Below are 14,506 nucleotides of genomic sequence, written 5' to 3'. Positions count from 1 at the left end.
AGATTCTTGATAAAATCTACTAAAAACAACTCTTAATAAAGCCAATCCAAAACCAGAAATAGAACCACAACATCCTGCTACTGTCCGCGAGAAAGGATATGTAAAAAGAAAGCCGGCCCATGAGAAGATAAAGGATACGAAAAAGGTAGCTAAAAAAGTTTTGTCTCCTCCGAGAGTATCGTCAGGATAAGTAGAATTGCTTATAGCAGGTTGGTCAGAGGAGCTTTCAATACTAACCTCCGTATCTTCACAGTTAAGTTGAGCTTCAATTTCTTCGTAAGTTGGTGGATTACGTTCACAATTGCAACTGTTATAAGCAGGAAGATCATCTTTTTACAAAAATATAATAAGTAAAACGAACTGTTTAATTATATAGTTAGGAAATTAATATGTATTTTCATAGCAGCTAACTCTATACCTCCATAATTTCTTTTGGATCTGGCAGCTTCAGAACTTTGAACCTCTGGATATTTAAGTTTTTCAGTATAAGAAGGCGAAATAGAGGGATTTAGTTCACTATCTTCGACGGAAGACAGTCCCTCATTAGGCATAGTCTTAACACTTTAGTAAAACTGAAGTATGTTAAAAGCTCCGTACAAAAATTCATTTATTAATAAAACAGAAACTCCCAAAGGTGCCTATAACAACCTTATATTAATAACATAAATAAATATACACGAAAGCTGAGCAAATCACAAAAGAGTAACAACGAGAAACTATTAACTAAAAGGAAGCAAACTATAGAACGCAAAATATAAAACCTAGGCGGTGGAGCATCAAACATCATGCACATCTGTTAAAAAAGCTAAAAAGTTTAAGCCCACTATTCGCAATAAGGTCGAGCTTATTGGTCTATAAATAAATCATGTCGCTTTAAGGATTGCCATGTATGTAAACCGCGAGAGTTTAACAACTAGCTTTCCAACTGCCTGTAAGTGTATATTTATCCGTTTACATATTAGGGGGTACATATTTTAATATTTTTAGTTGAACTAGACTTTGGAAAATATATAAAAAAAAACAACTTTTTTACTTATTTAAATGTTTCTTAGTAGCTCTGAATGTCTGAAAACATAGAAATTTTTTTTTAATATATTTTTATACAACAACCTCTAATGAAGTGAGAACATTATAAGCTCTAGAATATCTGCGCTTATTTTAAGTGAAAACTCTCCTGTATAATGTCATTAACTTAAAAAAAACTGTGGTTTTAAATTATATTTTACCAAAATTGGTTAGTTAAATGTATACTGACATTTTGTTTTATTTTTTTTTAAAAATTTAGTCTTTTTCAGTTTCCTAGTCGTGGTAAAAAAATTCAAAAAATATATATTATTAAACCAATTAACTAATTATAAAAGATGTATATTTTTATCAATTTTTACCATTTAAACTGAACTATTACGCTTTCCTGATATTTAGGTATGATTATTTTCTTATTAGTTAGTGTTTGTTCCACAACAAAGCTTACCTTAGTAACTTTATCTACAAAGCTTTTAAAGACATTAGTACACAAACTAATTTTCACTTCCCTCAAAGGCAGAAAGAGTCATTAAACTAAAAGAGGGGACATCATTGCAATGCTCTCTTAGGGCATTAGAGGTTTGTTATTCGGGGTAAACTGTTATTCCTGGAAAGGCACTAACGCGGGTAGTGGCTATAAAAGCGTAGATATATTTATATCCAATGTAGGGAAAAAAGTATAAATAAATTTATTAGACAAATTATATATATAGCATGGTAATTAGGCTGCTCTCTATACCACAATACGTTCCACGCAGGAACAAAGAGCAGAAAAAAATAAATCACCCCCCCGCTGGGGTGTGCTACCTGTATTTATAACCGTGACATGCTAATTAATGGACGGATGACTAACAAAACTACCAAGGCCTGTTTAATGTTGGAATAAATCAGTAGCTCGTGTAGATATACAACTAGTACCGGCATAGTGCTATTAATGTCACCCATTACCATTCTTGCTTCAATGACTTGTAGAAACAAAAAAACTCCCTAGTGGAAGGGAAAAGAGAGAGGAAGTTTTTCCCTTTCTCGACTTACCGCGAACCTATAGAGCAGTTTCCAACCGACTTGACCGAGTCAAGACTCAAAAATCTACGCTAAGGAAGTCCCAGAGAAATAATTTGTTTCAAATTTACTATAGTGTACTAAGGAAACGAGAAGACACGCTCGCGCCTGTACGACCGTCATTGTATCTATTTCATCTTTTTGGCCTTTTAAACGCAAGTCTTGAGCGGTTATCCTTCGTTGCCATGTGGCCACATCGGCTATGATTTATAGTTGGGTAGGTCGAATGACTAGAGTAGAGCGAAACTAAGTAGCACCCTATAAAATAGTAGCTAACTGGCTTGTACTACCTAAGTAGTTAAAATATGAAACTATATAGAAGTAAGAACTATTTTTAATATATTAAGAAGACTACATAAGTTTGGCCATACGCTACTTCATTTAGCAGGCGAATGCGTCTGAAAGCGCTCGAAGCAAGAAAGGTACGATGAGTGACTTTATTAGCACTACGCTCTGAGCCGGAGCCGCTAGTATGACTTGAGAATATCGTGCTGGTGTTGTAGTAGTGCTAGTATATGGAGCAGTGATAGTTACTATGAATTAGAACTCTTACCTATAATGCTATTTACCACTATATACATATAGCACACAATTTTTTTTTTGTATCCTAATTAACAAGGTATTAATAGAGTTTTAGATAGTTAGCTCCTTACTTACACGATAATACTGACTAGATTCGAACTAGTTTTCCGATGCTGATGGAAGAGTCATGCTAGTATAGTATTGTTATATAGGGATCTTGCGGAATTCTATGCAGTAGTACAGTTATGGATAGTGTTATTACCTAGTAGTTATATAAATAGCGCGCTCTTCCCATAATAGGTTGATTTACCTAACATTGCTAATGCTTACGATATAGAAAAGTACTTCTCCTATGAGTAATATCGAAATGCCACAATACATTACATTTATTCTTTTCAAGAAAACTTATACGCAAATTTAAAATAGTTTAATGAATTAATATACACGTATATAACTGTTTTTAGAAGCAATAACAATTTAGAACTCGCCTTTTCCTATTAAATTTTTTTAAAATGGTTGACCAATGTTGCGACCAATAATATTTTTTACAAAATGTAGAGAGGGTATATAAATAAGGTTACTATTATAAAAGCTAAAATTATATTAAAGTACAGCTGTAGTTTCTCAAAGCTCTTTTCAATTGCTTAGATGGCATGCTCTTTTGTAATAGCGTTATAGACCAGCTTTTGCTTTCAGACACACGCAAACTTACCTTATATAATACTAAACTGGTCAACAAAAAAATAATCACTAACCTCACCAAATATTCTTTATACTTGAATGTTTAAATTTCAACGTTGCCTTTTGAAGAAAGAAAAACGGAATTAATAGCTGAATCACCAAACAAAAAACTTTAAATTTAAGTCTTTAGTATATAACGTAATAAAATTTGTATTGGGGGAAGACGTTCACGTAACCACCAAGAGTGGGAAGAAGTAAATCGCACCTATGGAAATCGAACCAGAGTTATTTGATTTAATGTATTATATCTTGATTTTAAACGCATAGTTAACTAGAAATTAACTTTAGCTCCTGTAAGAGAAGTAAATAGAGAAAAAGAAAAGGGGATTTGTTAAATTAGTAGCTCTAGGCAGACCTTTTAGCTGACATATGATTTAGTCGAACTAAGGTTTGAAAAACTGTACGCAAATAAATTAAATTTATGAATTGAAGAAAATGAATTCTAAAAGTATGCCTAGCCTCTCTTACACTCGCTTTCTAGTTAGTTGTAATATATAAAACCCTTCAATTAGGGACGCTTGCTCGCACTCCTTCAACATATGCTAGAAATTAGCTTAAATCTGTAGGTCATTGTTCAATTTGAAAACTATCATGAGATTTGCGTAACTTTTAAAATGGTATAATTAATGTAGTGGTCGTTAGTGATAATGGAAAGGTCTGTGCTATAATTATATTATACAAATCTAATAGTAAATTTACACCTATATAAAATTAATCAAATTTTACTGATCAAGTTACTATGCTTAATAATGTATAACCGTTCATGCAGGAATTAATTTCGTATCTCCGTTTTTTTAAAACTTGATGCATCAAGATTTTATTAATATTATAGCTGTAAAAAGGATGCTTCATTTACACAGGTATGAGGAGTGTTTACATAGGAAGCCAGTAAAGGCTGTATAAATTAAGATGCTAATATCTCCTAGAAATTAATAGAAGAGAGTAAATTGCTTAAATTAACCACATCAGAAAGGGTACGAAGAAAAAGAGGAGAAAATGATCAATTTGTTTTCCCGTAAAGGAAGGGTATTTATGCACACACACGTAATAACACGTGACACAATAATGTGGTTAATAATAAATGGTAGGAGCATGTGATTTATTAAAATTAACTCCAACAAGCCAAGCGCTTATAAACTTCAAACGGGAAGAACTTTCACAGCTTACAGAACTTCTGTTACGGAGTTATAAGCCAAGCTGGAGGTTAAAGAGAAGTATTTGTTAATTGTTAACTCTATGCAAATTTAATTATTTTCCTTTTGAAGATTTTTGTATTTTTACGAGTCTCTAAACTATCTGTATATATATATGATCTTTTAAGATATTATAATCACCATGTTTATAGATAACTTTTAAAGATACTTGATTCTGAACAATTTGTTTCTAAGCCTCTCTTAGTGTTGCTTTTACGCGATCGTACCCATAAACTAAGCTGCTCCTAAGCGAGGAGGTACAGACTTATATACTAGCCTTAAATATACCTAATCTGCTGCAAGTACACAAAGTAATTTTAAGAAGCTCTTAGGTCCATGAATAAAAATATATATATATCTTTTCCTATTTTTTGGTGGTAGTTGTTTCACAGGTATCTATATATCCTCTACTGATGGATCGGTTATACTGATTTTAGGTTTATTTATTCATAAAAACAAACTAAAATTTTAATAAAATAACTAAAAATTCGATGTCAAATAGCAATGAAATATAGTTATCTTAAAGTTGAAGTTATTTTTTGTGTATAATCAAAAAATACTTTTCACTTTTATTTTTGAGAAATATTAATGATTTATTTTTTAGGGGTTTTCACCTACTTGGTATGGAGAGCTCGTAGTGCCTTAAGATTAATTACATCACAGTTGTGAGACACTTGGCGTCTTTCTTACAAATCTGTTGTGCAGTGTCGTTGAAAACATGGGGTCTAAGGTTTCTATAGTTTAGGCGTGGGATGCCAAATCGGGAAATATATTAACAAAAATTAAGTTAGCACGTGTTTCAAGTATGCAATAATTAAGAAAATTTATTATTTTTTTGATTAGACCTTCGTTAACTGGCTAATATTTATATCATTGCTTATACTTGTCCTTTTTCTATTATATTTTTTTTCTTTTAATTTTATTGCTAATACTGATAGTTTCTTCTAAATTTAAAGGCGCATAGTATATTATTATTTAACCAATGATTTTCCTCTTAGTGGCTGCTTAACTTATACGATTTTAATAAATTGACTATTGCATTACTATAGGAGACCAGCGGCGTTATGAAGTACGCTGCTTGGTCACAGAAAAGACTTTGCTCTTTGCCACTTGACAGAGAAGTTACCAAATTTTTGTTTGTAGAGGAAGGATATTTATATAATCAGAGATTTAGAGAAATTAAAAATGTGAAGGGACCCCAACAAATGAGATGCCATGAAAATAAATCATACTTATCACCTATGTGAAGCACACGCTAATATCCACCTATCTTGATATAATAGCGCACGGAGTAATCTAACACGTGCTCAAAGCCCGTGATTTTTACAAAATCACTACATTCATAGCAAATTTCGCGCCAAGCTATAAGCGCAATCAGATAGTTTTTCAAATATTGGCAATGTAGGGAGGACGCGCATCAAATTAAGACACACACCTTATTAGACTGATCTCAACCATTATAATAAAAAGACAAATAACGTGTTAAAAAGCAAAATCATGTGGAATTCACTGAAACTCAGAAAAGAAAGGTTCCCAGTATCCAAAGTATACTTTTTCAACATTCCCCCTTACTCTTATGACAAGTAATTTGTTCAGGACCCACTTTTACCACAAACTTGGGGGGTGGGATATGGGGTTCCAAAATTCAGCTTTATAATAAGGCCCTCGAACTTAAAGAATTTTTCTTAATTTTGTGACTGTTTGCCCCTGGGAATCGAACTTGTGCTTTACAGAGCACTGGGCTTAATCTTCGAAACTAACCGCAGTTCTAGAGGTAACAGTTGGGTGCGATAAACCCTTTATAAGATTACACAGGTTCAACACTTGTCTACTAGGTTAAGTCAAATTTTTGTACCTTTATAAAAACTTAATAGTTGTACTCCGTTGCCGATACCTTATTTTGATTTTGTTTCCCTGTGAGTTTAAAATACGGTCCCTAACCAATAAGCTGTTTAAACCGTTACTGATATAAACATAGACAGCTCAGTATTTTTCACAGGTTATACTACTTTTTATTCTAACAAGCTTTATTCCCCTGAAGGTACGTAAACATTTGAAGATTAAGCACTACTATACCTTAAAAACCAAATTAAACTTATAACTTTTTTTAACAGGGCAGAATTTGTATCTCATCCTATATCTTTAATAAATTTCTATTATGATTAAAAGCTATAGAAATATACAATTATAACCCGTAAGGAACAAATGCTCCTCAAAATTATACAGCTCTCGAGTATAAACAATTTGGCCTAAAAGAGTATCGCGATGATCGATAAAAATACCGTGGTAGCAATAACCAATAATATATATAAATATTTTTAACCTTCCATATTTGAAATTTAAAATTTTGCTATCAGCTTTTAAGCTCAGAAATATTTTCATGGGTGAAAGTACGTTAAAAAAACGTTGTTACTATTAGGTCCGCCCTTATCCTTTTGCTATTTTCTTCAGCTTGGGTGTTTATTTGTTCTGGCGTCCACATTGGGCTTTTTTTATTTTAGCTTTATTTATATATTAGTTATTGAAAGTTTAACACTTAACTGAGGCTTAAAATTAAATTTTGTTCACGCTAATTTTTTTTTGCTTTAGGATGGGAATAAAGGGTGTGCTCGCTATAGCAATTTTCTTCCTATGTTTTACAAGAAGTTACTGTTTACCATTTTCCAATAAGTTTCATGAACTTGGAAGTAGTGTAGTAGCTAATTTTAGTAAGTATAACCTGTTACATCTTACAGTTATTATTGTTGCTTTTAATTTTTTTTATATTACAAGACGATTTAAGAAGGAAAGTGAAAGATTATGTAGGAAGTTTTTTTATTGATTCTAATAAAGAAGGAACAAATAACAGCTACAATAAGAGTTATGCTTACCGTTATTATAGTGTTGCATCACCTCGTTGCTTAATGACGTGTGAATTTCTGGGATTTGACAAAGGTTATAAACTATAACTTGTCACTCTTTTTATGTATTTCATATATTATATAACTTCGTTAATTCTTTATTAAATTGTCTTTACTTTTATATTTATATATACTTTAATTTAACGTCGAAGAATTAGTTAAAGTATGTGGGTCTGACGGACACTTCTATGAAAATTCTTGCCTTCTGCGTCTCCAGGCTTGTATAACGGAACAGAAAATAGAAGTTGTAAACCACAGTCACTGTGAAGCACTCGAAAAAGGTATTTATTTTTTAGTTTTGTTTACTTATATAAGTTATAAAACTTATAGTTGATCGTTGCGAAAGGATATGTCCTAAAATTTATAGGCCAGTTTGTGCGACTAACGGGAAGACTTACTCGAATCTATGTTTATTGAAAGTTGCTGCTTGTGAGCTTGAGCGGAATCTTAAAGTGGCGTCGGAGGGGCCGTGCCTTCATTCTGACTTAAAAAAACCGGATCTTGTGAAATGTATAGCGGACGTCGGTATATTGTTTATCTATCGATTACTTTATATTTATTAAATGTTGGTTTCCTTTGAGCTTATTATCTTATAGGAAAAGTATTATTTAATATATGATATACTGAATATTGAAAGCTTACAATTTTATTATATTTTAATTTATTTAAGAGATTACTTGATTTCTATTGGTTAACTCTTTTGACATAAGTAAATTAAACACGTGATTAATATAATTTTACTTTATTTTTAACGCCTTTAATAAAAATAATCGTTTGTTTACGGAATGGACAAAAAATAAAAAAAAATTAAAACAGCAAATTAAGGCAATAAGTAACTTCTAAGTTTATAATTACTAAAAAAAATTTAATGTTGTACCTTTTAAAGTTAATTAAAATATAATTAACTTTTAACAATATTATTATTGTACCTGGTTAAAATGTAAATCATTTATTTTTAATATTGGTTTTTAGTATATATGTATTATAACTAAGTTTATAATTTAGTTTGTTACTTTTATAAGTAATATTAATATTTATTCATAATAATAATAATCGAATAGCCAAATATTGTGGTGAGGATTCTACCGAGCTTTTCACTTTGGAGCATAATTGTGTTTTAAGTAATTATGACTGGTTAACTAAAGATTGCAAGGAGCAAGTGGACTTATACAGGTAATAATAATTATTACTTTATTTAAAAATAAAAAAATATCTCTTGGTACTTTATAACAAAAAGTTTATAAAATAATATGAAAGTAAAGATATTATAATTGATAAAAAACTAAGAGGTAACTTCATAAGAAAGATATTCGAATAAAAAAGAAAGTGAATATTTAAAAATATTAAAGCAAGTAAAATTGTATTACAAATAAAGTACTGCATATTATAATTAGCCTTTTTTTAACCATAACATATAAGCATCTTTTAATACTAATAATGAATAATTATATTATAAAAACGTATGCTTTTTAGGTCTCTGAAAGTTAGTATATGACTGTTTGCTTTCATTATTAATAATTTAATATTGCAGAATGATTCGAAAAGCTGATGATATTTTTAACCCGTACGACTTTGTTCTAGTTGGAGGCGCTCCTCTTCTCGGAGATTTCACTATTAGTATATTTCTATTTTGTTTGTTCATTATCTATTATAACATTTTGAAGGGTTTAATTATGTGTGAAAAGCTTGTAATCACTGAATAGTAGGAATATAATTATAACTTCACGTTTATGTACTATAAACTTGATGCCTTATAATGAAATGCTATAAAATAACTTACTAAAGAGGATCATCCTTCGGTTTGTCCCTCCATATGTCCGCAGGTTTACACCCCTGTTTGCGGTATGGACGGCCATATTTACCCTAACCGCTGCCAGATGAGAAGAGGTGCATAATAGTTTCATTAGGATTTTTTAAAAATTCGAGTTACTTAATGAATACATGGAATAAAGTGCTTGTAGTTTTTATTAAATAAGTAAAACTAAAATTTATAATTTATTACTTAGAGTCCTGCACTTTAGGAAAACCGATTGAAGTCGAGAGGAATTATATGTTCTGCCATCCCACCAAAGAACAACTACCCTTCTTTGAGAGGGGTAACCACGTGGACGCCCTCAGCAAAGAAGAGCCCTGTACTGAGGATCCCGTCTGTGGCAGTGACGGTATTTAATTTTAAAAAACTTAAATTAAATTTTTTCTTATTGGTCGAATACTTTGCATTAGGCGTAGTATACTCGAACGCGTGCGAGTTGCGCCGTAAAGCTCGCCTGCAGGCCGCCACCATCGAAATAAGACCAATGGACACTTGCGTTCATGGACGTGGGCAGCAACATTTTTATTATATAATCGGGGCCTTCCTAGCGACTACTAGCATGACGTTGACTGCCATCGGTTTTTTTTTATGGAAGAGGAGCTTCCGGCGTAACTCGTCACCTCCGCCTGAGTATAAGTCTCTTAATCTCGTTGATTTGCAGTGTGTAGAAGAAAATTTACTTAAATCCTTCTGATGGTGGGCGTAAGATAAATGAATAAAACTGATAAAAGGGCCGAGTTTTATAACCTGGGAGTAACTGTTACAGATTAGTTGTGAGACCTTTACTGAAGAAACTAAAACTGAAAATTGACTACATATACGATTAATTATAGTTTTTTTTTACTGATTGATTTATATTGACTTTTGTGTGTCGCAAGAAGAGTTATTAGTATGGTAGTTATCATTAAATGGTTGTAAGCAGTGGAAGTCGTTTCTCTACAGGTTTTTCTAGTCAGATGGTGCTAGTTCAGTTATTTTATAAAAAGGGTTATAATTATTAGAAAGTATTTACAAGTACCCGTATGTTAATAAGAAGGCTATACAAAAGGTTGCAAGAATTTCCATGTACAGTCACACTGTTGACTTTTTCTATATTGAGCTATCTGCTTTATGACTCGAGTTTTTGAACATAGACATATAGACATAGTTGCACCCAATTAAATTAAGTTGAAATTTAAATATTATTACATTACCTTTATTAATTTACTTAACTTATCACATTTTATTAATTTTAATTTTGACAGCCTCTTTACCTTTAAAAAGAAATGTTATATCATTGCCGGCTACCATTCCAAGGAAAGCTCGCCTTTGGTTATATAACACGTTGACTACGTTGAGACCGGTATTTAGCGCCTTCAGCTAGTGATTTTCGCTTTACCGAAGTTACGGCGCCACCGCAACTCTTTTTTAAGTAAAAGCCCTACAAACTGCGGACCGTGGGCGAGGCTAATGCGTCCATTACTGGATTTCAGGTGTTAAAAAAACTTTTTTTAACTAATGCTCGAGAGGCGGCATGCACGCCAGCTTATTACCATTGGTGGCTTTTAATCATCGTTTGGGGACATTACGTGTCCCTTCGCCAATGGTCAGTGACGCCGGAGTAAGAAGGGCTTTCAATCCAGATGCGCGGCTACATAACATTTTACCTTCAGAGTAATAAGCGACTGGGTTTGTAGGGATTAGGCTGGTAGAAACACTGGCGCATGTTACGTGCCTGAAGCAGAGGCGAAAAAGAAGACCTCTGATTTACCCTAATTTTATATAAATTGATCTGGCAGCTTATTAAAAAACATGATGCTTATCTGGTTTCGTATACTATTTATAGTGTGTTGGAGGATCATTACAATATTTAATCCATTTAATTTTTTTGTTTACCGAAAGCTATCCGATCCTTACTAGAAGCAAATTAACTATTAGTTTATAAGATTTAAATTAGGTCCAACTACTTAAATTTTAAAATACTTTCTATGCAAATGAACACAGTTTTTAAGTTTCTTTATATGTAAATGCCCATGAGATTGTGTTTTCCGATGCTTTGTTATTTTCATAGTTTGCTACGTCTGTTACGCCCCCATCACCGTGCGGCACTCGCACTTAATTCTTTTTATATAGGAAGGATGCGATTTTATAAGGGTAGCGCCTAAATCCAGGTAGGGGTTATTTTTTAAATATCTAAACAGAAGCCCAGAAGAGTAAGCTTTTGCTTAAAAAAGGATATAATTTTCTAGAAAGTTTTATAATTAGTATTTATATATAAATAACGCGCATTTAGCCCTGCCATCGTTTATAAGTCCTAATATCAAATTACGAACTATTGAGGCACTAGTTCAACCGGGTGTGTCGAAGGTAACTGAAAAAATGCATTGTAAGCGCTAGTAAAAGAGTTGTTGTTGTTAGTAGTCCCTGAAGTGTACGAAATACAAGGTACTTGTGTTAAAAGTATTTACTTATGAGATCGTTCTTTAGTGCTCGATTGAGTTAACAAACCCGAATACTCGAGCTTTCAAACAGGTTTAGCCTCTAACATGTTGAATTATGTTATGACTTGTGAGGCGCTGTGCGCTGCCTCATGACTCGTGAGTTTTTTCGCCTAAAGACCATTAGCGTATCCGGCTGTTGTTTGATGTGACCGCTTAGCTCAACTACTAAAAACGGTGTGTCTTTTAGCATATGGTACAGTACGTAACGGTATAGTTTTGCACCCTGCTTGACTACACACGCCTTTTTAAATTGTACAATTTTCCTTCAGATAAGTTTTAATTATGACCTATGCATAAATTGCGCCTGAACAAATATTAAGGCTTACTCTTAACGAGGTTTTTTAAAAAGGCAATCTATACAATCCATAAACTCTCGTAAGCGAGGGCAAACACCTAAAGAGCGGTAGAAGCAAAATAAGAATTTTTTAAAACATGTGGTTAATTACTTGTACAAAACTATTATGTAACAATATAATTCGTTGATAATGTGTATTAAAATGGAGAAATAGCGTAAAATAATAATTTATAAATTGTAAGGGCATCATATGGCTAACATCTCTTACTTAAAGTTAGGGACCTATTCTTTTACCTTTTTTATGATAAAGCGTCATTTGTTTAGTTCTTCTTTGAGCCTCCTTTTGTCTGTTTTTCAGTTTTTAAGTGCTATATTTGTTCCAAGCAATTAATTGTCTTACCTCCATTCTCGCTCCACGCTCTTTTTATATTTACTTTTTTGTATTTTCTGTATTATCTACCTTAGTTTTTAGGGGTTTAATTTTGGGCACCTGCTGTCTTTTAAGAACCTAGGATTCTTAAAGTGATAACACTTCTCGCCAAATTACCCAAAAGTTTAATTTGTGTAACTATCATACATATAACTTCACTATGGAAATTTTACTGCGTAGCTTTTCGTTTCCCGTTTTTCTTTTTTCTTTTTTTATTACCAGTTGCAAATCTTGTAATTAGGTTGGGCATCGCAAAAAGCCGAAGTTAACAGAGTTGAAAACTAAAAAATCGTGAGTTTCTATAACGACTTACGGGGTACCGCTTACTAAGTTGAATATGCTAAAACATATCCATCTGAGCTTCCTGCCTTAAAATAAAAGATTTAAGTTCAAAATTTTGCGTTATAAGTTCCAAATATTACAGATACGCTTAGCATAGATTAAAACTAATTTATACATGATAGCCGGCAAACGTGAGTGTAGATCAAGGACAATATTTTAGGGTTTCTGGGTTTCGCAACCCTTTACTACAAAATTGTTATTTACCCAGAAACCCTAAAATATTGTCCTTGATCTACACTCACGTTTGCCGGCTATCATGTATAAATTAGTTTTAATCTATGCTAAGCGCACTTGTTTTTTTTCCATTGCTGCTCTGGTTCCATTATCTAAATTCTTTCTATTTTATGACGAATAAATAATCTGTAATCATAATAAAGGGACAGAGTTCTTAAAATAGAAGAAAAGAAATGGTTTTATCCATCATTAAATTAATCTTGTAAAGATTTTTTTTAATGATAACATTCAAAAATTTTCAATATCTACGACAGTATATTTAGTCGAAGCCTCGAACACTTACTCTTTTGTGATCCTGCGAGGCAATGGGATTCAAGGCTTATCGGGCCCAGACTCACACCATCCGGCTAAAAGTGGTGGAAAACCACTTGACATGCGCTTAGCGGAGGAAGTGGTCCTGGGTACGGGGAGAAAACTAAGGCCTCCTTACCCTAACGTTGCAGTTAGTTAGGTCTCACCTACTTTTTCTTTGATATCGTTTGCTATATATCTATTGAGTAGGAACGCGACGGTTATTATAATTTGGTTAATAGCAGTTCTTTGTAATGTGCTCCCCCTCTCCCTCCCAGATCTACCGCCCCTGTGCGGTAACAAATTTTTTTAGTGGAATATTAGTGGCCTAACTTGCTATTAAGCTTTTATAACTTATAATAGGCTACAGTTGTAGCAGTATAAAAATAATAAAGAGTAATATAATGACTTAAGGTTTAAATTATTATCTTCTTGTTAACTACCGACTTTTGGGGTTGTAAATATGATTCTTAGTCCTAGAAAGCGCCTATGGTTACCGCTACCTTTTACTGGGTTTACTTGGAATCTTTTAATATACTTTAAGTTAACTTTAAAAAGTATAAATTATACCACCATTTTTCCTAGTACCACTATTTATAAGAAAATAATCCATGAAAATGGGTTTAATCTTGATCCCAAAATAGTTTTAGAATTTTATGATAGACAACATGAACTTTTCGTAAGCTACTTAAAGGATTCTCCTAATTTCTACGCACGTAAGTTGTGTGTTTATTACAATAATAAAGTTGACTGGCTTTCAGCAATGAAAATATTATATAAGTTGGAAACCTCTAATCATGATTTGGTGGATAATTTTTCAAACTCCGAGAAACGCAATGAAATAGTTTCTACTTTGCAGTCTTCTTTTTCTCTCTGTGAAATAGTCTATACTTACTTATTTTATCTTTTTATTAGCGAGGTGAGAATGTATAAAGTAAAACCTTCACTGGAGGCTTTATACACCAAGTACAAAACAATGACTACTGTAAGAAGGCAAAATTTAAATACTTTAAGGACCGTATGGAGTTCAAATTCAAGTTATACAGGCACCTTAGACAAAAATAACGACTCCGATAATTACAATAACGACTGCAACACCAATAATAACATTGGCGTATGCAATATTAAAAAGAAGAACATCTCAAAAACCGATTTTTTTGCTTTTGAAAAGTTATTGCAA

The 14,506-nt window shown here is 32.4% G+C and overlaps 1 protein-coding gene across 2 annotated transcripts; it reads left to right on the top strand.

Moving 5' to 3' along the window:
- The first annotated feature begins 6,895 nt into the window (after positions 1–6,895).
- Positions 6,896–9,987, top strand: LOC135145719 (agrin-like). Of its 2 annotated transcripts, none has more exons than XM_064077855.1 (10): positions 6,896–6,960; positions 7,131–7,249; positions 7,314–7,475; positions 7,594–7,722; positions 7,772–7,966; positions 8,503–8,614; positions 8,973–9,058; positions 9,227–9,328; positions 9,448–9,603; positions 9,665–9,987. In XM_064077855.1, exons 2-10 carry the CDS (start codon positions 7,132–7,134, stop codon positions 9,946–9,948), a joined length of 1,344 nt encoding a protein of 447 aa, XP_063933925.1. In that variant the 5' UTR covers positions 6,896–6,960; position 7,131; the 3' UTR covers positions 9,949–9,987. The 2 variants fall into 2 exon arrangements, with proteins under 2 accessions (XP_063933925.1, XP_063933926.1); XM_064077856.1 differs by having other exon boundaries at positions 6,936–6,997.
- The last annotated feature ends 4,519 nt before the right edge of the window (positions 9,988–14,506 follow it).

The sequence above is a fragment of the Zophobas morio genome, unplaced genomic scaffold (assembly GCF_036711695.1).
Source record: "Zophobas morio isolate AGI-343-1 ecotype UQ-CSIRO unplaced genomic scaffold, CSIRO_AGI_Zmor_V1 ptg000178l, whole genome shotgun sequence".
Classification (NCBI taxonomy): Eukaryota; Metazoa; Arthropoda; class Insecta; order Coleoptera; family Tenebrionidae; genus Zophobas; species Zophobas morio.
Note: the sequence above shows the minus strand (reverse complement) of the source record. Positions and strands in the feature narration are given on the sequence as shown.